The 23,244-nt window shown below is 45.5% G+C and overlaps 1 protein-coding gene across 1 annotated transcript in view; it reads left to right on the top strand.

Annotated features, from left to right (window-relative positions):
• LOC126991365 (nephrin-like) overlaps positions 1-23,244 on the top strand; it is a 175,526-nt gene that overhangs the window by 50,672 nt on the left and 101,610 nt on the right. Inside the window, exons 5-6 of the mRNA XM_050850124.1 lie at positions 9,642-9,810; positions 16,822-16,976. Of these exons, the coding sequence (XP_050706081.1) occupies positions 9,642-9,810; positions 16,822-16,976 (324 nt within the window). The remainder of the gene's footprint in view (positions 1-9,641; positions 9,811-16,821; positions 16,977-23,244) is intronic.

Here is a 23,244-nt window from a genome sequence, read left to right as displayed (position 1 = left end):
ATACCTCAGCAGGTGTCTCATTGCTGAGTTTAACTGCACATACCATAAATAAGGAGTTTGAAAGAACAAACTTTGTGCTAGGTGCTGAACCACTGGAAGAACGACATACAGGAGAGTATATTTCCAAAATGTTGGATGATATGCTGATGAAGTGGGACATATCTCGTACAAATGTGCACTGTGTTCTGCGTGATGCTGGAGCAAATATGAAAAAAAGCTCTGTTTCTCTCAGGTGTAAATAATTTGGATTGTACTGTGCATAAAATACAGCTGATTGCTAAAACTGGGTTATCATCACATTGTGATATAGAAAACATGATCAAAAAAACTCGTAGTATTGCTACGCACTTTCATCACTCAACTATGGCACAAGATGAACTTAAAAAGATTCAGGACAGGCTGCAAGTACCTAAACTCTCTGTTATGCATGATACACCCACAAGATGGAATAGCACCTACACATGCTAAGAAGAACACTAGAAATAAAGGAATCTGTGTGTGTGTATGCTGCTACCAACTCCAAAATCAAACAGCTCAGCAATACTGAGTGGTTGATTATGCATAAATGTGTACAAGCCTTACAACCTTATGAAGATATCACAAAAAAACTTAGTGACTCCACATCAACAGCAGCTGAAGTGATTCCACTTGTAAAGTCCTTAAACACACTCTTCAGCATACCACATCAGTAGTTTCTAACCCTGTTGAAGAAACTCATACTTCAGATACAAGCTCTGAAGATGAACCAGGCTCAGGATCAGTGATTGAGTTAAATGAAGACAGACAAGCAACACAGGCAGTAAACTTCATGAAAGAAGCAATGCAAGCTGATGTTGAGAAAAGATTTTCTTGGATTGAAAATGAAGATCTTTACAGAATTGCAACATATATTGACCCAAGATACAAGAGTAAAATTTTTTCTTCATCTCACGTCACTGATCAAGTAAAATCATCACTTGCCAGAGTATGTGAGGAGCTTCGTCAGACGACTATTCTAGAAGAGGAAGATGGAGAACCAAGAAGGAAACGAAGAAGAGATGATATGAGTGAAACACCTACCACCTGTGGAACATTAGATGAAGCAAAGACATCTATTCTTGGCTCCAGCAGTGATGATGAAGCAGAAAACTCATCTGTAGTAACTTTACTCATGAAAGATATTGAGAAATATCACAGAGAGAAAAGAATAAGTGGAACAAGTCAAGATAGTTTGCAATGGTGGAAGACAATGAAGACAGTCTACCCTGATTTGGCAAAGGTAGCTTGCCAGTATCTCTCCTGTCCACCAAGTAGCGTTCCTAGTGAGCAGCTGTTTAGTAGTGCTGGCTTGATATATGACGCTAAGCGCAATCGGCTTTTGCCAGAAAAGGTAGATAAGCTACTGTTTTTGAAACGAAACTTGCCCATCTTGAACTTTAAATATTAAGTAATAAATATGTGTTTATAGTATCAGTTCAATCAGTTGGTTATAGATTTATAGTTAACCACTTTCAAAAGGGTGGAGGTTGGGGAAAGTGGTAGGTGGGATGCACGACGAGTTTGGTCCACGTCCCGCATCCTGGTAACGCACAAAATGTGTGGCTGAAACTCGTCATAAAACTTTATTGTAACAAAAAGTACTTCCACTTTACTTCCACTAGTATACTCAGGAACTCCCTTCCTGCGTCTGTATTTACGTCTTCCTATGACTTAAATACTTTCAAAGAGAGAAGTATCAACTATTAAGACCCCATTCGAACTCATTTGGCAGTATTTTGGTTCTCCCACCTTATTTGTTACTTCTCCTGTCTGCATGGTCGGACACTGAAACAGGCTTTTTTTGGGGGGGGGATCCTCTTGGTGAGAACGTTTGACGTAAAAACATCCGCATCCGCATCCGCGAGGATGTCATATTTTGATATCCGCATCCGCATTTGCATCCGCATTTTAGTAGAGACTGATATCCGCATTCACATTTGCATCCGCAAAATGACATCCGCATATACATCCGCATCCGCGGATGTCTGAAATTCGACATCCGATACATCTCTACTGTATTGTTGTTCAAGTGGCGCGCGGGAAGAACTGAGCTCAGCTGTGTGGCCGTGTGTGTCCAGTTGCGTGAGGCATCTGGTGGCCACTCCATAAAATATCGCGTATAAGTGAAAAAACGTGTAAATTAAACACTTATTTGGATTTAAAAAGACGTGTAATCCAAACTCGCGTAAATCGAGAGTTACCTGTATTAGGTTTTAACTTTACTGCTAGGAGCCTGGACTTATAAGAGACGTAAGGTTAGAGTTAGACAGAGGACCAGGTGGAGAGTAGGAATTAGTTTTTTGCTTCATTTGATTTAGGAGAGGAGGAGGAGGATGAGGAGTAGGATGGGGAGGAGGAGTGAAAAGGGAAAAAAAAACGTAAGGGGAATTAGTATATAGCAGAAAATTAATGTTAGAAATCTCTACCTAATGTTAGTGTATGCGAATGGCGGCAGAGGAGAGAAGAAGGAAGGGAAGAAGGAGGAGGAAGAGGAGGAGGAGGGGGAGGAGGAGGAGGAGGAGGAGGATAAGAAGTTGGATAAAAATGAAGCAAGGGTTTGGAAAGCAGAAATGAGAGAGAGAGAGAGAGAGAGAGAGAGAGAGAGAGAGAGAGAGAGAGAGAGAGAGAGAGAGAGAGAGAGAGAGAGAGAGAGAGAGAGAGAGAGAGAGAGAGAGAGAGAGAGAGAGAGAGAGAGAGAGAGAGGAAGAAAAATAACAAAAGACGAAGAAGAAGAGGAAGAAGAAGAAGAAGAAGAAGAAGAAGAAGAAGAAGAAGAAGAAGAAGAAGCAAATAGAAAAAAATAACAAAAAACGAAATAAAGAAGAAGAAGAGGAGGAGGAAGAAGAGGAGGAGGAGGAGAGGAAACCAAAACGGAGAACAGTTGGAAAGGAATGCAAAGTCGTGTGAATCTGAAGGAATGAAAAAAAGATGAAAGGAGAAGAGAAGGGAGGAAGGAGAGGGGAAGGAAGAGAGGGGACAGCAAGCAGGAACCAGCAGGAAGGGAAACCATTTTGGGATATGAGAATATTGTTTGAAAATTTTACAGACAGGCAAATCTTTTTTAAACTCAGGTTGTCAAGGAGGGCGAGAAGGAAGGAGGAGGAGGAAGAAAGGAAGGAATAGGAGAGAGAAGAAGAAGGAATGGACTGAATGGCTGTGTGACGATACTAGAAAAAAAAAAAAAAGTTTAGACATCTCTTCTTAATGTTAGTGAATTCCAATGACAGTAAAGGTTAAATTTCTTCATAAAGAGATGGGATCTATTTTAGGTGTTGTCTGTCGAATGGTTCTCTTATTACTCGGTAGCAGCGGGGATCATGATTCTTAATGGTCCCTCCAAGCGAGAAAAATGAGAAAAAATCACCCCTCACACAAACCATTTCATAATATATATCAAAGCAATTGTGATCAGATTATGTATCGTCTATTTTGGGGGGTTTATATCATGACACAAATTTGGCCCGTCGCTGCTACACGGTAAAGCCACAAATTTGGCCCGTCGCTGCTACACGGTAATCCCACAAATTTGGCCCGTCGCTGCTACACGGTAAAGCCACAAATTTAGCCCGTCGCTGCTACACGGTAATCCCACAAATTTGGCCCGTCGCTGCTACATGGTAAAGCCACAAATTTGGCCCGTCGCTGCTACACGGTAATCCCACAAATTTGGCCCGTCGCTGCTACACGGTAAAGCCACAAATTTGGCCCGTCGCTGCTACACGGTAAAGCCACAAATTTGGCCCCTCGCTGCTACACGTTAAAGCCACAAATTTGGCCCGTCGCTGCTACACGGTAAAGCCACAAATTTGGCCCCTCGCTGCTACACGGTAAAGCCACAAATTTGGCCCGTCGCTGCTACACGGTAAAGCCACAAATTTGGCCCGTCGCTGCAACACGGTAAAGCCACAAATTTGGCCCGTCGCTGCTACACGGTAAAGCCACAAATTTGGCCCGTCGCTGCTACACGGTAAAGCCACTAATTTGGCCCGTCGCTGATACACGGTAAAGCCACTAATTTGGCCCGTCGCTGCTACACGGTAAAGCCACAAATTTTGTCCCTCGCTGCTACACGGTAAAGCCACAAATTTGGCCCGTCGCTGCTACCGGGTTAAGGGATCTCTTGGACGGCCCCAGCCCATTAGTGACGCAGATACATATTTTTTTTATAGTGTCTACCGTGACCCATGCTGCCCCCCGGTGCTAATCTTGACCGAAGTCGCCTTCAGACATTCGGCGATGGCTTTAAAAATCAGCATGCATGCATGTTTCACTGGGACTCCAACCTAGGCGCATGGGCTCACCACGCCTGCTCACTGACCACTCGGCAACCGCCTCCCCCAAGGAAAAGCCTGAAAGGAAAAGGAAGGAAGGAGAGGGGAAGTAAGAAGGGAATGGCATATGCGGAGAGAATGGAAGAAGAAAAAGTATTGGTTAGACAAATCTTAATATTAGTTTGTCCGAGTAATACCAAAATAAATATTCCAACACAAATGGGGGCTTCGTGGTGCAGTGGTTAGCACACTCGGCTCACAACCGAGAGAGCCCGGGTTCGATTCCCGCGTGGAGTGGAAAAATTTGGGCGGCTTTTCCGAGAGAGAGAGAGAGAGAAAGAGAGAGACTTTCACCTCGAAAGATTAAAGAATGTGAGAAAATGAGAGAAAGAAAAAAATAATATTAGAGAGAGAGAGAGAGAGAGAGAGAGAGAGAGAGAGAGAGAGAGAGAGAGAGAGAGAGAGAGAGAGAGAGAGAGAGAGAGAGAGAGAGAGAGAGAGTACCCAGGTATTGATCGGGGGTTGTGTCCCGTCTCCTATAATTCCTTCCTCTTCTGTCTCTCTCCGGCATATGACCACAGATGTTGCGCCGACTAAACCAAACTTTTCAACTTTTCCCTTCTCCTATAATTCCTTCCCCTTCTGTCTCTCTCCGGCATATGACCACAGATGCTGCGCCGACTAAACGAAACTTTCCTTTCTTTTCTTAATGTTAGTTTGTCCGAATAATACCAAAAGAAATAATCGACCACAAATTAATGAGGAGAAAGAGAGAAAAGTAAGCAGGGACCAGGAAAAAGGAAAGTTTCGTTTAGTGGGCGCAACATCTGTGGTCATATGCTGGAGAGAGACAGAAGGGGAAGGAACTATAGGAGAAGGGAGCAGACCCCAGGAGACGGGACACAACCCCCGATTAATACCTGGTACCCATTCACTGCTGGGCGGACAGGGGCGTAGGGTATCGGAAAAGCCACCCAAATTTTTCCACTCCGCCCGGGAATCGAACCCGGGCTCTCTCGGTTGTGAGCCGAGTGTGCTAACCATTGCACCACGAAGCCCCCCCAGTGACCAGTTGGATTAGGTCTTTAAGATGGGCGAAAAGTTTAACATAAGACAAACCATTTATTTACAGTAGAGAAAGCAACTCAAGGACAAAAACTGACATAAAAAGACCCCGCTAATCACTGCCCCTATATAAGACACCAAATATGAGTGACCAATATAGAGGCCAATAAATGTTAAAATGTCACTGCGTCCAAAATGTTATCCAAGGTCACACCCCACTACTAAGAATACACCTGAGTAACGACAGCCCGACACTTACCTCGTTGAACCCATTGCACTAATTAAACGAAAACTAAACGATACAACCTTAGCCAGAGATTAAAAGAAGTGTAGCCGGACAGGACAATATATCTATTGGCTGGCTGCTTCATTATTTGGGGCTCGCGTTGCTAATGACAAACACCGGCTTAATCAGGTAAACTAATAACCGCTGGATGAATTAACCGCCGGAATAAGTTGGTTGTTGCGGTTGTGGTGGTGTCTGAACCGGGAAATTTTGGGGAGAGAGAGAGAGAGAGAGAGAGAGAGAGAGAGAGAGAGAGAGAGAGAGAGAGAGAGAGAGAGAGAGAGAGAGAGAGAGAGAGAGAGAGAGAGAGAGAGAGAGAGAGAGAGAGAGAGAGAGAGAGAGAGAGAGAGAGAGAGAGAGAGAGAGAGAGAGAGAGAGAGAGAGAGAGAGAGAGAGAGAGAGAGAGAGAGAGAGAGAGAGAGAGAGAGAGACTCCCTCTTGCCAGTGGAGGCATCAGTGCCACAGGGCTTAGGGTGTTCTGCCCTGTGGAACATATATGTGGACGACCTTCGGCAGCAGCTGCCAGCAGTCTCAGCTTACGCTGATGACTCACTCTCTCCTACCCAAGACAAGAATGTGGGCGAGCTGCTGACGAGGTCAGCAGCTGAAGGTGCTACAGGAGTGGTGCCCTGCTGGCAGGTGACCTTTGCTCCAGAGAGGCAATGGTGGTCTCGATCCCCTGCCACTGCCGGGCCAGCAGTGGAGGGAAGCTAAGCAGCGTCTCCCACTCCCCAATCCGTCAAGATTCTGGGAGTGGAAGTGGATCGAGGGCTACGGTTTGACAGCCACATCAAACACATTGCCCAAAAGGCCTCCCACAGAGGCTGTTGCTCTACAAGACCCAGATGCGGCCTTACCTGGAGTACGCTGCCCTCTCTTGGATGTCGTGTGTTGCCTCGCACAGCGGGAGACTCGACGCCATCCAGAGACGGGCACTGCGACTGGTGGATGCAGCAGACCCCAACCGGGCAGGAAACTCTCAGCCCGTCGACTCCTTGGAACACCGCAGGGACGTAGCTGCTCTTGTGGTGTTACATAAGGCACAAGTGCAGGGAGTGCACATCTGGTGGGCTTACGCCAACCTCCGAGAGTCACCACGCGACACGCGAACGGTGCTATCCGTGGTGACGTGGAGGTGCCGTGGTCCCGTACCAGCCAGCACCAGCGCACCTTTCGGGAAGAGTCTGTCGGATGTGGTACATGTTCACGGCCTGTATACCAAACATCCGGGAGATGAAAATAAAATAAAACTGTCGGCCCACTGGAGGGGCTCTCTCCCCCCCACTGACACTGTCGTGGAGCAGTGACGAGTGTAGTGTGCAGTGCATGTACATGTATTCTGTATTGTTTTTTTTTTTTTTTATTTATATATATATATATATATATATATATATATATATATATATATATATATATATATATATATATATATATATATATATATATATATATATATATATTATTATTTATGTTTAGTAGTTATTTTTTATATAGATTTTATTCTGCCCTTTGAATAGGCAGCACACGACAGTGCACCTTTGGGTATGTAAATATTATATATGTGCCTATGTTTAAATAAAAAATAAAAAAATAAAAAAAGAAGAAAGAGGAATTAGAGAGAGAGAGGAGGGAGAGGAAATAGAGAGAGAGAGAAAGGAGGAAAAGGAATTAGAGAGAGAAAGGAGGAAGAGGAATTAGAGAGAGAGAGAGAGAGAGAGAGAGAGAGAGAGAGAGAGAGAGAGAGAGAGAGAGAGAGAGAGAGAGAGAGAGAGAGAGAGAGAGAGAGAGAGAGAGAGAGAGAGAGAGAGAGAGAGAGAGAGAGAGAGAGAGAGAGAGAGAGAGAGAGAGAGAGAGAGAGAGAGAGAGAGAGAGAGAGAGAGAGAGAGAGAGAGAGAGAGAGAGAGAGAGAGAAGAAGAATAGAAATTAGGCCTTGTTTGCTTTTGGGAATGAGTATGATAAAAAAAAATGGAGAGGCCGGAGAAAGAAATAGAGAGAGATAGGATAGAAAATATTGAAGAGAATGGAAGATAGAGAGAGAATGTAATTATATAAAGAGAATGATAAAATTAAATCCGTAGGAGGGTAGTTCAGAAAGCCTAGACTTGTGCCAGACTCATAAGAACATAGGGAGACTGCAAGAGTCCTAATAGCCAACACAGGGCAGCTCCAGATATCCCACTCACTGCCACCCGTCATCCTCGTTCATGTAGCTATCCAGTCTACTTTTAAAACAAGCAATCGTCCATGCACTAACTATGTGATTGCTGAGTCTATTCCATTCCCCCACCACCCTATTACTAAACCAATGCTTGCCTATATCTCTCCTAAATCTATACTTTTCTAATTTAAATCCATTACTGCGAGTTCTATAATTATATCCTGCTGCTGGCTAATTCTCAGTACTTTACTTATATCGCCTTTGTTGAAACCCTTGACCCTTGCCTATTACTTTTTACGACAGCTTTGGAGAAGTCTCGGGCAACGACAAAAATGTCACGGAAGCGACTGAGTTTTGAGTTGGCATGATTCCGGGCGGAAATATAAAGATCTTGGTTAGCAAGAATGCGAAGGCTTCGGTATCTCTCGTGAGCTGCCTCTCTATCTTTGACAGCACGAGAACAAGCGTGTTTGAACCAAGGCTTTTTTAGCATGAGGAGTAGAGAAAGCACGTGGAATGTATGCCTCTATTCCAGAGACAATCACCTCTTTGATGCGCCGGGCACACACAGAGGGGTCTCGCTCCTGGAAGCAGTAATCATTCCACGAGAAGTCGGAAAAGTAAGTGAGAGATAAGGGCACAGACGTATTTAGTCCAGATAGTGGAAAATTCAGAAGAGTCAAGGTCGTGGGCAGTCTTTTTTTTTTTTTTTTTTTTTTTTTTACGTCGTGGCCTATTGCGCCGGTAGGCTTCTTCCAGGTGGATCCTGATGGTCGGCCCAAGGCTTCTTCCCGGTGGGGCCTACTGGTCGGCCCAGCCCGTTCTGGCGCAGGCGAGTGTTTATAGTGGCGCCAGCTTGCATTGGCTCATGCTGTCCTTCCGGAGCTCATCTTTAATCCTAAAATCTAGAGTCCGGGTTGATAGGTGGTCTTCTGGACAGCATGTGGGTAGTTTTAAGCCACTCGGCGGCGGCTGAAAAATCCCAGTTTGGTGGCACCGGGCGGGGATTGAACTCGCGTCGTCCTGAACGCGGCGCCGTCACGCTATCCATTCAGCCACCGCCTGGGCAAGTGATGGCGTTGCGTACGTAGACGCAACATCCAACTTTGGATTTAAGCTAGAATAGAGATAGTAGGCGGGAACAGAGAACATAAGAACATAAGAACGTAAGGAGTCTGCAAGAGGCCGGTTGGCTAATACAAGGCAGCTCCTATACACTCAACACCACCTTACCTCACCATCCATGGCTTTATATAACCTCTTCCTACTGATAGTCTTCTACCTCTTAAATTCCATCGCGATGTTGCCTCTCTTTCTATCTTTTATCGATATTTTCACTTTGACTGCTCTTCTGAACCTGCTAACTGCATGCCTCCCCCCCTCCCGCGGGCCCGCTGCACACGACTTTCTACTTATGCTCATCCCTATACTGTCCACACCCCTTATGCAAGAGTTAACCAGCATCTTCACTCTTTCATCCCTCACGCTGGTAAACTCTGGAACAATCTTCCTTCATCTGTATTTCCTCCTGCCTACGACTTGAACTCTTTCAAGAGGAGGGTATCAGGACACCTCTCCTCCCGAAATTGACTTCTCTTTCGGCCACCTCTTTGGATTCTTTTTAGGAGCAGCGAGTAGCGGGCTTTTATATTATTATTTCCTTTTTTGTGTGCCCTTGAGCTGTCTCCTTTGTTGTAAAAAAAAAAAAATGTATCGTATTGGCACCCACAACATGGCTCCCAAGTACTGTCAGTAGCCTCAGAGTCCTGTTTCACTATTCTCTTCTTCATTAATTCCCTTTTTCCTCTTTTACCGTTATTTTTTCCTTTCTCTCTCTGCCAGATTCTGCAGGTGACACGGGAGCCACTAGCGGGAACATCGGGAGCGCTGGTCAGTCGCCTAGCCGTCAGCCACCTCACGCGGCAGTACCACAACGCCCGGCTGTCCTGCCAAGCTTACAACAACAACGTCACGGAGCCCTTGGAAGCCTTGGTGACGCTGGCCATGAACCGTGAGTCTTGAGAGGGAGGATGAAGTTAGGAAGGGGGAAGGGAAGAAGGGAAGGGAGGGGAGAGAGAGGGAAAGAGAGGTGAAGGAAGGGGGAGGGAAAGAGAGAGGAAAGGGAGGGAAATTTAATGTAAGGAAGGGAAAGGAAGGGGAAGGAAAGAAGTGGAGGGAAGGAGAGATAGAGAGAGAGAGAGAGAGAGAGAGAGAGAGAGAGAGAGAGAGAGAGAGAGAGAGAGAGAGAGAGAGAGAGAGAGAGAGAGAGAGAGAGAGAGAGAGAGAGAAATGAATAAATAAATAAATAAATAACGTGATTTGCAAATAAATATTCAAAGTTAACTTTTTTATTTGTGTTTTTTTTTATACTTCATGTTGCGTGAACCCAATAGGTGTGTTTGTGTGTGTGTGTGTGTGTGTGTGTGTGTGTGTGTGTGTGTGTGTGTGTGTGTAAATTCCCGCAGTTTCAATTTAACAAAGCAATAATTTTCTTTTATTGTTTTTGACACACACACACACACACACACACACACACACACACACACACACACACACACACACACACACACACCGATATATTTATACTCACACACACACTGTTGGTCTATACATAGAAATATATATTCCCTCGATGTGTGTGTGTGTGTGTGTGTGTGTTATATCACTTACTTGTACCAACACGAAATCTACTACTACTACTACTCTCTCTCTCTCTCTCTCTCTCTCTCTCCGTTTCCCGTTTTCTTCTTTCCTCCTCTTCTTCCTCCCTTCCTTCCCTCTTTCCTTCCTTCCTTCCTTCCTTCCTTCCGTATGTCACTTTTCCCTCCCTCTCCTGTACATTTGTGTCCTAGAAGTGTGTGTGTGTGTGTGTGTGTGTGTGTGTGTGTGTGTGTGTGTGTGCGCTTGGCTGCAGGCTTTTGTTTGTTATGTGTGTGTGTGTGTGTGTGTGTGTGTGTGTGTGTGTGTCGGGCGGTCTGCAGTTTCTTCCTCAATTCCTTCTAAGTTACTGAACCCTGAACACCCTTGGTCAAGCCTCGGGTACGTGAATACGGTAAGAACACGCTGGTTAAGTTTGGGTTAGTACAGGGACTTGTCAATTGTTCTCCTTATGGTATTGAAGAAGGGTACTACAGCCTAACACGTGAACCTCCTGCCAGTACTATGTGGCACGGTTCAGGGACTCAATTAGTATAGTGAACGGGCAAGATTGAGGCTGCAGGGATCACATAGTCACGCTTAGCTTGTAATAATAGAGGGAAGTGAAGGAAGAAAGGAGAAAGAAAGTAAGGAAATAGGAGTAGGAAACTGAGTAAGAAATCCTAAGCTTAACTAGCAATTTTGAATGACGCGGTTCGGGGATTTATTTAGTACCATCAGCGGGTCGAGCTATAGTCAATGAATCACAGAACACTCTTAGGTCGTCCAATTGATCTCCTTATGATACTGAAGAAGGGTACTACAGATTAAAGGTGGCGACACACTGGACCCAAATCTGGCGAGCACGAGCTCTTGCTGGCAGCTTTTGCTCGCGAGCAAGTCACTGTTGTCGTCACACTGACGAGCGACGAGGGGCGAGCGACGAGCAACATTGTAAACAAAGCCTCAACCATGGCGCCTACTACACCTACGCTTCGCATTACGGCTAAGTGTGCAGCTGTGACGGCATTAATTGCCGTTATTCAACGAGCGCAGAAGAAGAAAAGACGAGTCTGGGTTCGGTCATGGCTGAAGAGAAGGGAGGGAGACCTATATGGTGTGTACAACATCATAACTTTCTTCAGCGTAGACTTAAATAAATGTGGATGGCTGTGGTACCACAACTCGGGATGGTCCCTGACTCTAAATATTAAAGAATGCATAATACCGGAGGACCAATGAACTCAAGAATTAGGAGCGAAGGTGGTCATGGCGAGTGTTTACTTCAGCTGGGCGGTCTTGGTCTTGGTCAGGGATCCAGAAATCAAAATAAAAACCAACACTAGTTTTCACAATATTACAAATTATTACAAACACCATCAAACATCAAACGAGTATGTGAATAAGTTCTCTAATATCATGGATATACGGATCCAGTACACTAGGCAATATATATTATTCACATATCGGTGCACCAAAGAGCTCATTTGACTGCCTGCTCGCGGCTCGCCGAGCTGCTCCCCGTCCAAGCGGCGAGCTAAATGCAGGAGCAAAAGCTCGCGAGCGAGCCATCCCGCGAGCAAAAGCTGCCAGCAAAAGCTCGTGCTCGCCAGATTTGGTCCAGTGTGACGCCGGCTTTACACGTGAACATCCGAGCACACCCAAGTTGTCTACCAGTACTGTGTAACTCGGTTCAGGGACTCAGTTAGTATAGTGAACGGGCAAGATTGAGGCTGCAGGGATCACATAGCCTCTCTTAGATTGTCAGTTGATCTCCTTATGATACCTAGAAGGGTACTACAGCCTAACACGTGAAACCACAACACTGGACTTAGAATTTCAACGCAACTTCGCTAATTTCAATGACGTACTGTAAGTTTACTAATGCCAAGTGTGCTCTGAAACTCTGAAACTGATGTGACACTCAGTAAAGCCCCGTTCACACTGTGCCGACTCTGGGCCACGACAACTCAGCGACTTTTCCATTTGACAAGTTGGTTCCCACGCTCCAAGAAGGGGGGGGAGGGGAGGTTTTATTGGGGTCTTGGTGTCTTGCCGACGTGCTAGCCCTCACGACTCCAGACTCCCGTCACGACGTCGGTGCAGCATTCGGCAACAGTCTCAAGACCTCTTTCAGGACTTGCCCGACCCTTTCACATCAACATCCAAGACCTCGTGTACCCAAGAGTCGTGGGTAGTCATGGCCCAGAGTCGGCACAGTGTGAACGGGGCTTAAGAGTATTATGCTCAGTGACCCACTAACCGACATCTTTAAGATGTCGGTAAATATTGGTTATGTGCCCAGCCCATGGAAAGTAGCTAATGTGACGCCGATTTTCAAAAAGGGGGACAGGTCAGCTGCTTCAAACTATCGCTCAATTAGCTTAACATCGGTTATAGGCAAGATGCTGGAGTCCATAATACCCAAGAACATTCGGGAGCATCTAGAGAAGCATAGCTTAATTCACGACTCGCAGCATGGGTTCACGAAAGGTAGGTCATGCCTCACCAATCCTTTTCCTACAATAAAGTATTTGAGGCGGTAGACAGAGATGCAAATTATGATGTAATCTATCTTGATTTTAGTAAAGCGTTTGACAAAGTTCCTCACCAACGACTGTTGCTTAAATTACAGGCTCAGGGAGTAGAGGGTAAAGTTTTGAACTGGGTCAGGGCGTGGCTTAGCAATAGATAGCAATGAGTGCAAATCAATGGTAAAAGATCTGACTGGGGATGTGTTATGAGTGGGGTCCCACAAGGTTCGGTATTAGGTCCACTTTTGTTTATTATTTATATCAATGACTTAGATACAGGAATTAGTAGTGATGTAAGTAAGTTTGCAGATGATACCAAGATCGGTAGAGTAATTGAGTCGGATCAGGAGGCTAGTATTCTCCAGGATGAAGTAAACAGATTGTATGACTGGGCGGATAAATGGCAGATGGAGTTCAATGTAGGGAAGTGCAGTATTCTGAGTGTAGGTAGGAGCAACCCCTCTCACAACTATTGCTTAAATGACACTCTCATAAGCAGGTCTGGGTGCGAGAGAGATTTAGGGGTTGAGGGGTTAGGGGGTGAGCTCTGATCTCCGTCCAAGGGTACAATGCATTCAAGCTAGAAATCGAGCAAATAGGGTACTGGGATTTCTTTCAAGGAGCGTAAGCAACAGAAGCGCCGAAGTCTACATCAAACTATATATATATATATATATATATATATATATATATATATATATATATATATATATATATATATATATATATATATATATATATATATATATATATATATATATATATATATATATATATACAGATGAAGGCCGATTGTTCCAGAGTTTACCAGCGTGAGGGATGAAAGAGTGAAGATGCTGGTTAACTCTTGCATAAGGGGTTTGGACAGTATAGGGATGAGCATGAGTAGAAAGTCGTGTGCAGCGGGGCCGCGGGAGGGGGGGAGGCATGCAGTTAGCAAGTTCAGAAGAGCAGTCAGCGTGGAAATATCGATAGAAGATAGAAAGAGAGGCAACATCGCGGCGGAATTTAAGAGGTAGAAGACTATCAGTAGGAGGAGAGCTGATGAGACGAAGAGCCTTAGCCTCCACTCTGTCCAGAAGAGCTGTGTGGGTGGAGCCCCCCCACACGTGAGATGCATACACCATACGAGGGCGGACAAGGCCCCTGTATATGGATGGCAACTGCGCGGGGGAGAAAAACTGGCGGAGACGATACAGAACGCCCAACCTCGAGGAAGCTGATTTAGCGAGAGAGGAGATATGAAGTTTCCAGTTGAGATTTTGAGTTAAGGATAGACTGAGGATGTTTAGTGTTGAAGAAGGTGACAGCTGAGCATTGTCGAAGAATAGGGGATAGGTGTTTGGAAGATTGTGTCGAGTTGATAGGTGGAGAAATTGAGTTTTTGAGGCATTGAAGGACACAAGGTTCCTTCTGTCCCAATCGGAAATGATAGCAAGGTCTGAGGTTAAGCGTTCTGCAGCCTCCAGTCTGGAGTCGTGTACTTCCTGTTGTGATGGTCTTCTATTGAAAGAAGTTGAATAATGTGTGTGCGCGGAGCACACACAGAGGGTTCTCTCTCCTGGAAGCAGTAATCATTCCACGGGAAATCGGAAAAGTACATCCTCAGGTCGTCCCACCGAGCTGAAGCAAAATGCCAGAAGCATCGCTTCCAGAGGATGTACAGGAGCGATGGGACAGGATATAGAATTAAGGTTATGATCGGAGGAGCCCAACGGAGAGAACAGTCTGACAGAGTAAGCAGAAAGATTAAAGGTAAGGAAGAGGTCTAGAATGTTGGGCCTGTCTCCAAGACTTTCGGGAATACGAGTAAGGTGCTGAACCAACTGCCCTAGGTCGCTGAGGATAACAAAGTTGAAGGCTTGTTCACCAGGCTGGTCAGTGAAAGAGGATGAAAGCCAAAGCTGGTGGTGAACATTGAAATCTCCCAAGATGGAGATTTCAGGGAAGGGAGAGTGGGTCAAGATGCGCTCCACTTTAGAGTTCAAATAGTCAAAGAGTTTTACATAGTAGAGTTAGGTGAGAGATAAACAGCACAGATGTATTTAGTAATATAATGACAATGAAGTCTTAGCCAAATGGTTGAAAATTCAGAAGAGTCAAGGTCGTGGGCACGAGAGCAAGTGGTGTCGTTACGCACGTAGGCGCAACATCCAGCTTTGGATTGAAATTTAGGATAGAGATAGTAGGAGGGAACAGAGCAGAGGTTGCTGTCAGTAGCCTCAGAAACCTGTGTTTCGGTGAGGAAGAGAAGGTGAGGTTTAGAGGAGGAGAGATGGTGTCCACAGAATGAAAATTAGAACGGAGACCGCGAATGTTGCAGAAATTGATAAGGAGGAGGTTCGAGGAGTTAATCAGGACACCTCTCAAGTCGGCAGCCAGAAGGGGAGTCCTCACTGGGGAAATTTATGATCCCCCCCCAGGCGGGGACTCCGAGGCAGTTATTTTTGTTCGCCATGTTGAATTTTGAATTTTGGGAAAAGGTGTGTGTGTTTTGTGAATGTTATGTGGTTTAGAAAGAAGAGAAACTCTCTTTAGAGAGCATGCTGAACTGCTCTCTGGTGTTGATGAGACAAAAGGGAAACGGTTAGTGAGGATATGGGAAGGGTCTTTGAAGGGCTTCAGCACCCTCCTCGCTTCCCATATATCCTCACCGGGAGTAGCTCACGCCCGTTCGGTTGGTGTCTTCCTACCTACTCCTACATTTAGCATTAGTTAGACCTCATCTTGACTATGCGGTTCAGTTCTGGTCACCTTACTATAGAATGGATATCAAAATGTTAGAATCGGTGCAGAGGAGGATGACTAAGATGATTCAGGGGTTGAGAAACTTGCCATACGAGGAAAGACTCAAACAGTTAAACTTGCATTCTCTAGAAAGGCGAAGGGTGCGTGGAGACATGATCAAGGTTTATAAATGGATGAAGGGCTTTCATAAGGGAGATATTCATAAGGTTTTGTTGGTAAGAGAACCGGGTAAGACACGAAGTAATGGGTTTAAACTGGATAAATTCAGATTCAACAGGGACATAGGCAAAAATTGGTTTGTTGGGGTGGATGGAATAGGCTTAGCAGTCATGTGTGAATGCCAATACAAAATTGTCACATTCAAAAAAGACTATTAAATTCATGGACAGCGATATTAGGTGGGGTTAGATACACGGGAGCTTAGGGTCAAAGGAGCTGTCTTGTATAGGCCTACCGGCCTCTTGCAGACTCAAACGTTCTTATGTTCTTATGTTCTTATATAGATATTGAAACGACGTTAGCGGGCAAGGTCGAGGCTGCAGTGATCACATACTTACTCTTGGCTTGAATAAAGGGAAGGAGAAAGAAGAAAGAAGAAGAAGAAAGAGGAGGAGGAAGAGGATAGGGGAATTAGATAAGTGACTTCCACGGTAGAAATCATGAACTATTTTTTTTTTTTTGTGTGTGTGTGTGTGTGTGTTGACCCTCCTTCGCCTCCCTCTCGTTCTCCCTCCCCCCCCCCCCCTCTCTCTCTCTCTTGATCAACCCTTCTTCTCTCCCTACTTCCCTTTCCTTCCCCTCCCTTATTTTCCCTTCCCTTCCTTTTCCTTCCTTTCCCCTCCCTTCCCTTCCCTTCCAATCAATTCCCTCCCCTCCCATTCCCTTCCCTGCCATTCCCTTCCCTTCCCTTCCATTTCCTTTCCTTCTCTTCCCTTCCCTTCCCTTCCCTTCCCTTCCCACCCTCTCCCTCACTTCCATCCTTTCGTCCCATGTCTCTCTCTCATCATCTTTCTTTTCCTTCTTCTTTTCCACTTATCCCTCTTTATCCCTTCCGTCACTCCCTTCCATCCCTCTAACCACCTTTTCCTTCCTTCCTTCCATAGTTCGCCCCCTGCTCACAAGACTGGTGTCACCGCCCGCTAGTCTGAGGGTCGGGCGGCGCTACGCTATCACCTGCCTGGCTGCTGGGTCACGGCCACACCCTAATGTGACTTGGACCCTTAGCGACGGAGCGGCGACTGTCTACCTGAGCGCGGAGGTGAGTGTGACTGTGTGTGTATGGGGTGGTGGGGTCTTGTCATGGTCTGATCACGTGCTGGACTCGGAATATTGTGTGTGGGATAAATTTGGGTCATATTCTTCGACGCCGAAGCACGCCTATTTGACAAGGCTTTCTATATAACAATGTGAAGGCTTTATTCGTTGATTCAGAGAGAGAGAGAGAGAGAGAGAGAGAGAGAGAGAGAGAGAGAGAGAGAGAGAGAGAGAGAGAGAGAGAGAGAGAGAGAGAGAGAGAGAGAGAGAGAGAGAAAGAGAAGAAGAGAGGAGGAGGAGGAGGAGGAGGAAGAAGAAGAGGAGGAGGAGGAGGAGGAGGAGGAGGAGGGAGAAGAAGAAGAAGAGGAGGAGGAGGAACACAAAGGAACACAAATAAAGAACAAACAATAGCAGACCTGCTGGTCCTTACGAGGCTGTTTGTGACAAGCTACACTAACTATCTAATCAAAGGTGGAAGATGAAGGACAGCAAAGGCGAGGGCTCCTCCCCTTCCCCCCATCCCTCAAGTCAAGGCTGGCAAGAAAGGAAAAAGAACCATGCAGCACGGAAAAACTGCATGGAAATTTGTAGGAAAGAGGAAAGAACTACCATTACTGCTACCACTAACCGGGTGATAAAAGTGGACAAGGACACCAGTATTCGAAAGAACTTACCGTTATTACGACAATGAGCAATATCTTAGTTGCTGGTTGGATTCAAAATACTTGTCTAATCTATTCTTGAAGGTCGTAACTGTTGTACTCTCAACGATATCACAGGGTAGAGAGTTCCAAACATTACAACTCGATTGAAGAAGAAGTGTTCAGCTTCGTGCGACGAGAATCTTTTACCACTTATCTTCAAATTGTGATTTCTTCTTGTTCTATTTGATCGATCAATTGTAAAGTAATCTTCCGCATTAATATCACTGAATCCTTTAAACATTTTAAACACTTCTATTAGATCGCCTCGCATTCTTCGTTGTGATAGGCTGAATAAATTTACTTCTTTAAGTCTTTGTTCATATGATAAATTTATCAACCTAGGAATCATCTTTTTTTACTCTTCGTTAAACCCGTTCCAACTTTTCTATGTCTTTTCTGTAGTAGGGAGACCAAAACTGTACACAGTACTCTAGACGGGTCGAACCAACGAATTTTACAGTTTTAATATTACTTTTTTCCGATTTATTATTAAAGATTCGTCCGATGAAGCCAACCAATTTGTTTGCAGTTTTAACTACCTCTGAACAATGCTGACCGGGCTTTAAATCGCTTGATATAGTGATTCCAAGATCCTTTTCTTTACTTACTGCAGAAAGTTGTTGGCCATTCATTACGTACCGAACGCGATTGTTATTTTTCCCGATGTGCAACACTTTACATTTTTCAGTGTTAAATTTCATTTGCCATTGATTGGCCCAACGTGCAAGGCGATCTAGATCTGATATTAAAGCATCTTCGTCGAGTGTCGCAGTTACTTTACTTGCAATTTTTGTGTCATCAGGAAATTTTGATACTTTGCAAGTGAGCCCATCATCGATATCATTAACATAAATTAAGAAGAGCATGGGGCCAAGCACTGATCCTTGAGGTACGCCGCTTCTGACATCGAGCCAGTTAGATGTAACACCGTTTAGAACTACTCTCTGTTTCCGCTCAGAGAGCCAGTCCGCAAGCCAATTGTGAATGTTACCCGAGATACCGTGCGCCAATAGTTTGCTGAGCAATCGTCGGTGGGGGACCTTATCAAATGCCTTTTGAAAATCCAGATATATGATATCTACTGATCTGCTTTCATCGAACACCTCAAAAATATAATGAAAAATATCAAGTAAATTAGTTAAACACGAACGTTTACTACGGAAGCCATGTTGCGAATTATTTATCATATTATTTTCTTCGAAGAATTTCACCATATTGTCGCGAATGATAGTCTCCATTAACTTACAAACAATCGATGTCAGGCTAATTGGTCGATAATTTCCTGGATGAGACTTGTCCCCCTTTTTGAAAATTGGATAGACATTTTCTAGTTTCCAATCCTACGGAACTTTTCCAACTGTTAAAGATTTATTGAATATGATGGAGAGTGGTTTACAAATTTGATGTTTGATTTATTTTAAGACCCTAGGGGTAATTTTGTCTGGACCAGGAGCTTTGCTTACTTTAATCTTTTCAATTGTGCGTAAAATGTCACTTTCTACGATGAGCACGCCACTTAACATCTTTTCGGTCCTTCTAACCTCCGGCGGTTGAGGTGATAAACAATCTTCGTCGGTAAATACGGATGCGCAAAAGTTATTTAGGATTATAGCCATTTAATTTTCATCGTTCGTGTGGTTACCATTATCATTAGCAATCGGTCCGATAGCACAAGTGAGTGACTTTTTATTATTTACATAACAAAAAAATTCTTTATGATTAGATTTACTCCTTTCCGCTATATATTCTTCAAGATTTTTCTTGCTTCGTTTTATTAATTTCTTTGTTTCGCTGCGTATGCTGTCCAACTCTAGTTTGACAGCCTCACTCTGAGTTGAAATGTATCTACTGTATACGCTTTTGAATTTCGTTATTCCACCATTTGGGTTTCTTCTTAAAAGCTGAACGTCTGTTACGATAGGGTACGCATATGCTTATGGCATTGTTCAATATTGTGGTGAAGGCCCCCCAAGATTTATCAATATCTGTATCCGCCGAGATTTCAGTCCAGTCAGAATTATTTAGAATTGGTCGGAGTCTTACGAAATTCGCTCTCTGATAATCAGGCACCTTTTCTTTACTAGGAGTTACTTTACTTTCTTTCATATTGATGCTGAATGTGATTGTTCGGTGATCGCTAGAACTAAAAATTGGACCAACATTTACTTCGTTAACTAGATCAGCTGTCGTTGAAAAGATAAGATCAAGTATATTATTTTCCCGAGTCGGTTCTTGAACGTGTTGATGCAAATCACTTTCTAGTAAATTTGTGTACAGGTCGAGCCCTGTATGACAGTTCAACGGTTCACCCCATCTTATCACTGGCAAGTTAAAGTCCCCAACAATTACTGCCTCACAACAGCTACTTGTTTCTAATAACAATTGACTTAATGCGTGGTCGATATCAAGAGTCTGCCTTGGGGGTCTGTAGATAAACTCAATTACTATTTTACGAGATTTATTTTTAATTTCAATGAAGACCGTGTCTACATTGGTTATAATATCTGTTTTCACGGATACTGGATGGAGAGAGTTGTGGATATAAAAGATAACGCCTCCATCCTGTATGTTCTCTCTTTCATGACTAAAGATGGTATAACCCGGTAATCTATAATCCGCAATGAAATCTTTATTTGAAGTGTCTATCCAAGATTCTGTGACTCCGATGATGTGATAATGGATTGTAGCTGCGAGGACTTCTAAGTTTTCAAATTTGTTACGTAGGCTACGAGCGTTTACATAGCAAGCTTTAATATGATTCGAGTCGAGGGTTTTGCGGGTTGAGTGCTCCCTTACGGTGGAGCTCCTGGTGTTCTCGCCTCTGCGTTTTTTGGCTTTCGAAGAGCCAGTTGGTCACAGAGCAGCCTCCCGAAACGGGCTGCTCCAACAGGTTTAAGTGGATGCCATCAGCAAGGAGCAAGTCTGAATCGTAGTAAAAACTGTTCCAAAAGTTAGCGAACTGGACGTTTCTTGTGAGCATAGGGAACTGAAGTCTGTTATTTGTGCTAAAGGCCTTACTGTAAAAGCTAGACTCGGCACCGAACCTCGGGAGGATTCCTGAGATTATGATGGTATTGGAATCCGTTTTACGTTTATACTGCTTGATCATGCGGCGGTATTTCTCAAGCAGTTCCTCAGAACGGGTTGTCTTTATGTCATTCGTCTCCGCGTGAATGACAAAGAGGGTGTTTCGGTCGGCATTTCTCGTGACATCACCGCACGCTGCAGTGATGTTGTAGCAGTCACCGCTCAAATTGCGTGCTCCTTCCCCTCAGTGACACTTGGGAAAATGGGCGCTGTAGAGCAGACTCATTAAGTGTATTTGTATTGTCTCAGTCCGTGTCGCGTCTTCAATGATTAACTTTTCTTGCATTCGTTTTTCTTTGACTGTCCGTCCATGTCCTCTTGTTGTCCAGTTTTACACAATGTTCCACACATACACCAACACTTAAATGTCAACCTACACAAACAACATTCACACAAACGCATACACAAACAAACACCTCTTCTATGTGTTTTGTTTGTTTTAATGACCTGTGTAAGTTTGCCCAAAATAAAGCCAGAGACACGCCAGTCCTCGTCGACAGACCGACTTGGTCGGCTAGATTTCGATCGCCGATAGAGTCGGTCTGTCATCCCCAAAAAAAGAATACAAAAATAAAGTAACCCTGGCGAATATGACTTTCTCTATCCGTGAACCGATTAGCACTTAGAACACTCGCTACCACCAACAATTGGTGACCCTGCAGTGTTGCTATGGTTCAAGATGGCTTATAAACGGTGCCGTACCAAGGGCACTCTCTCCCAGAGGGTGGACCTGAGTCAGAAGCATCTGATTCATTCGTCCTACTCTCTATTGGGGCAATAAATCTCACCTCCGCTCGGGGTTCGTGGGAATGAGCCTCGGGTCGGGAGAAGTATTACGCAGTGGGCGTAGTTGCCACCTTCAGAGTTCTCCCCCGCCTTCCCCCTGGCACCCTCTGTGCCCTCCTCCAGACGCCTTCTGCGTCTCCTCCAGGCACCCTCTGTGCGCCTCCTCTAGGCACCCTCTGTGCGCCTCCTCCAGGCATCCTTAGTGCCCCCTCTCCAGGCATCTTTTGTGCCCCATGGTGCTCTTCCCGGCGCTCACCCGCTCACCCACCCACCCCTCCTCCTTCCTGCCTTCCCGCTGGTACGGCGACTGAGACACCCACACCGTGAGACACACTACACAGACTCAGTGAACACTCAAACACAGTGCGACACATTACTAAGACACACAGTGCCACACACTCAGTGTACACGTAACACTCAGACTCAGTGTACACGCCATACAGACTCAGTGTATACGCCACCACACACCACACAGACTCAGAGAGACACGCAAACACAGTGTGACACCCCACTGGGATTACTAGCTGCCCCCTGGATTAACCACCGCCTCCTGGATCTACCACCGCCCTCTTAGATTATCCTACACTTGTGGATCTTTGTGCACAGTTCAGTGCGTCCAGTAACAGTTCAGAGCAGCACGTCCCCAGCAACAGTTAGTGTCACACTGTTACCTACTAAGCGTGCAGTGTTGTGTTACAGTGTCTTTTTTAACACTGGTTCACTCCCCGAACCACAGATGCCCCTGGCACGTGCCAGCGCCTATAGTACACGCAGTTCGTTCTACTCTCACGGACTGCCGCGGCTCCTGGCACATTGTGGCCCCCGGCCCTCACTTTTCAACCCGTTGTGGCCCCCGGCTCGCTGGCATCTAGCGCCTTCCCACGCAGTCGTTCGGCGCACTCACGACTGTCGCGGCTCCTGGCACATGCTAGCGCCCCTCACTCCTCAACCGGCTGTGGCCCCTGGCACGCTGGCATCTAGCGCTTTCCCACGCAGTCGTTCGACGCCCTCACGGACTGCCGGGGCCTCTGACACGCTGGCAGTTGGTGCCTTTAACACACGCTGTCGTTCTACTCTCACCGACTGCCGAGGCCCCTGACACGCTGGCAGCTAGCGCCTTCACACGCAGTGCCCTCGACGCACTCTCTGACTGCCGTGGCCCCCATCGCGTTTACGACAGTACCTTTCGCCCATCTCCACGCCACTCGACTTCACCATACCTGACGACGACATTCAACACTTCCTCTACAACCGCGGTGTCCTTCAGAGCACCACTCTTCTGCTCAGGACCCGTCTACGTGGTTCGCGATTTGGGAGTGCGGATTCAGGCCTTCCAGGATCTATTAAACAGCCAACCACTCAACTCACTTCAGCTCGACTTACCGTAGCTGTCCTTACTGCGCTACTCATCTCAGCTCGACTCACCGTAGCTGTACCCTACGCGCAACTCACTGAAGCTCGACTCACTGAAGCTGCACACAACCCTCAACTACCTTCAGCTCGACTTACCGTAGCTGTTGTCACTGCACTACTCACTCCAGCTCGACTCACCGTAGCTGTCCTCTACTCAGCGCAACTTACCGCACACCTCAACGCAGCTTTACTCAGCGCAACTTACCGCGCGCCTCAACGCAACTCTACTCAGCGCAACTCACCTCGCAACGGTACTCACCGCAGCGCAACACCGTCTGCCAC

Source organism: Eriocheir sinensis, unplaced genomic scaffold (genome assembly GCF_024679095.1).
Source record: "Eriocheir sinensis breed Jianghai 21 unplaced genomic scaffold, ASM2467909v1 Scaffold265, whole genome shotgun sequence".
In the NCBI taxonomy this organism is placed as follows: domain Eukaryota; kingdom Metazoa; phylum Arthropoda; class Malacostraca; order Decapoda; family Varunidae; genus Eriocheir; species Eriocheir sinensis.
Note: the sequence above shows the minus strand (reverse complement) of the source record. Positions and strands in the feature narration are given on the sequence as shown.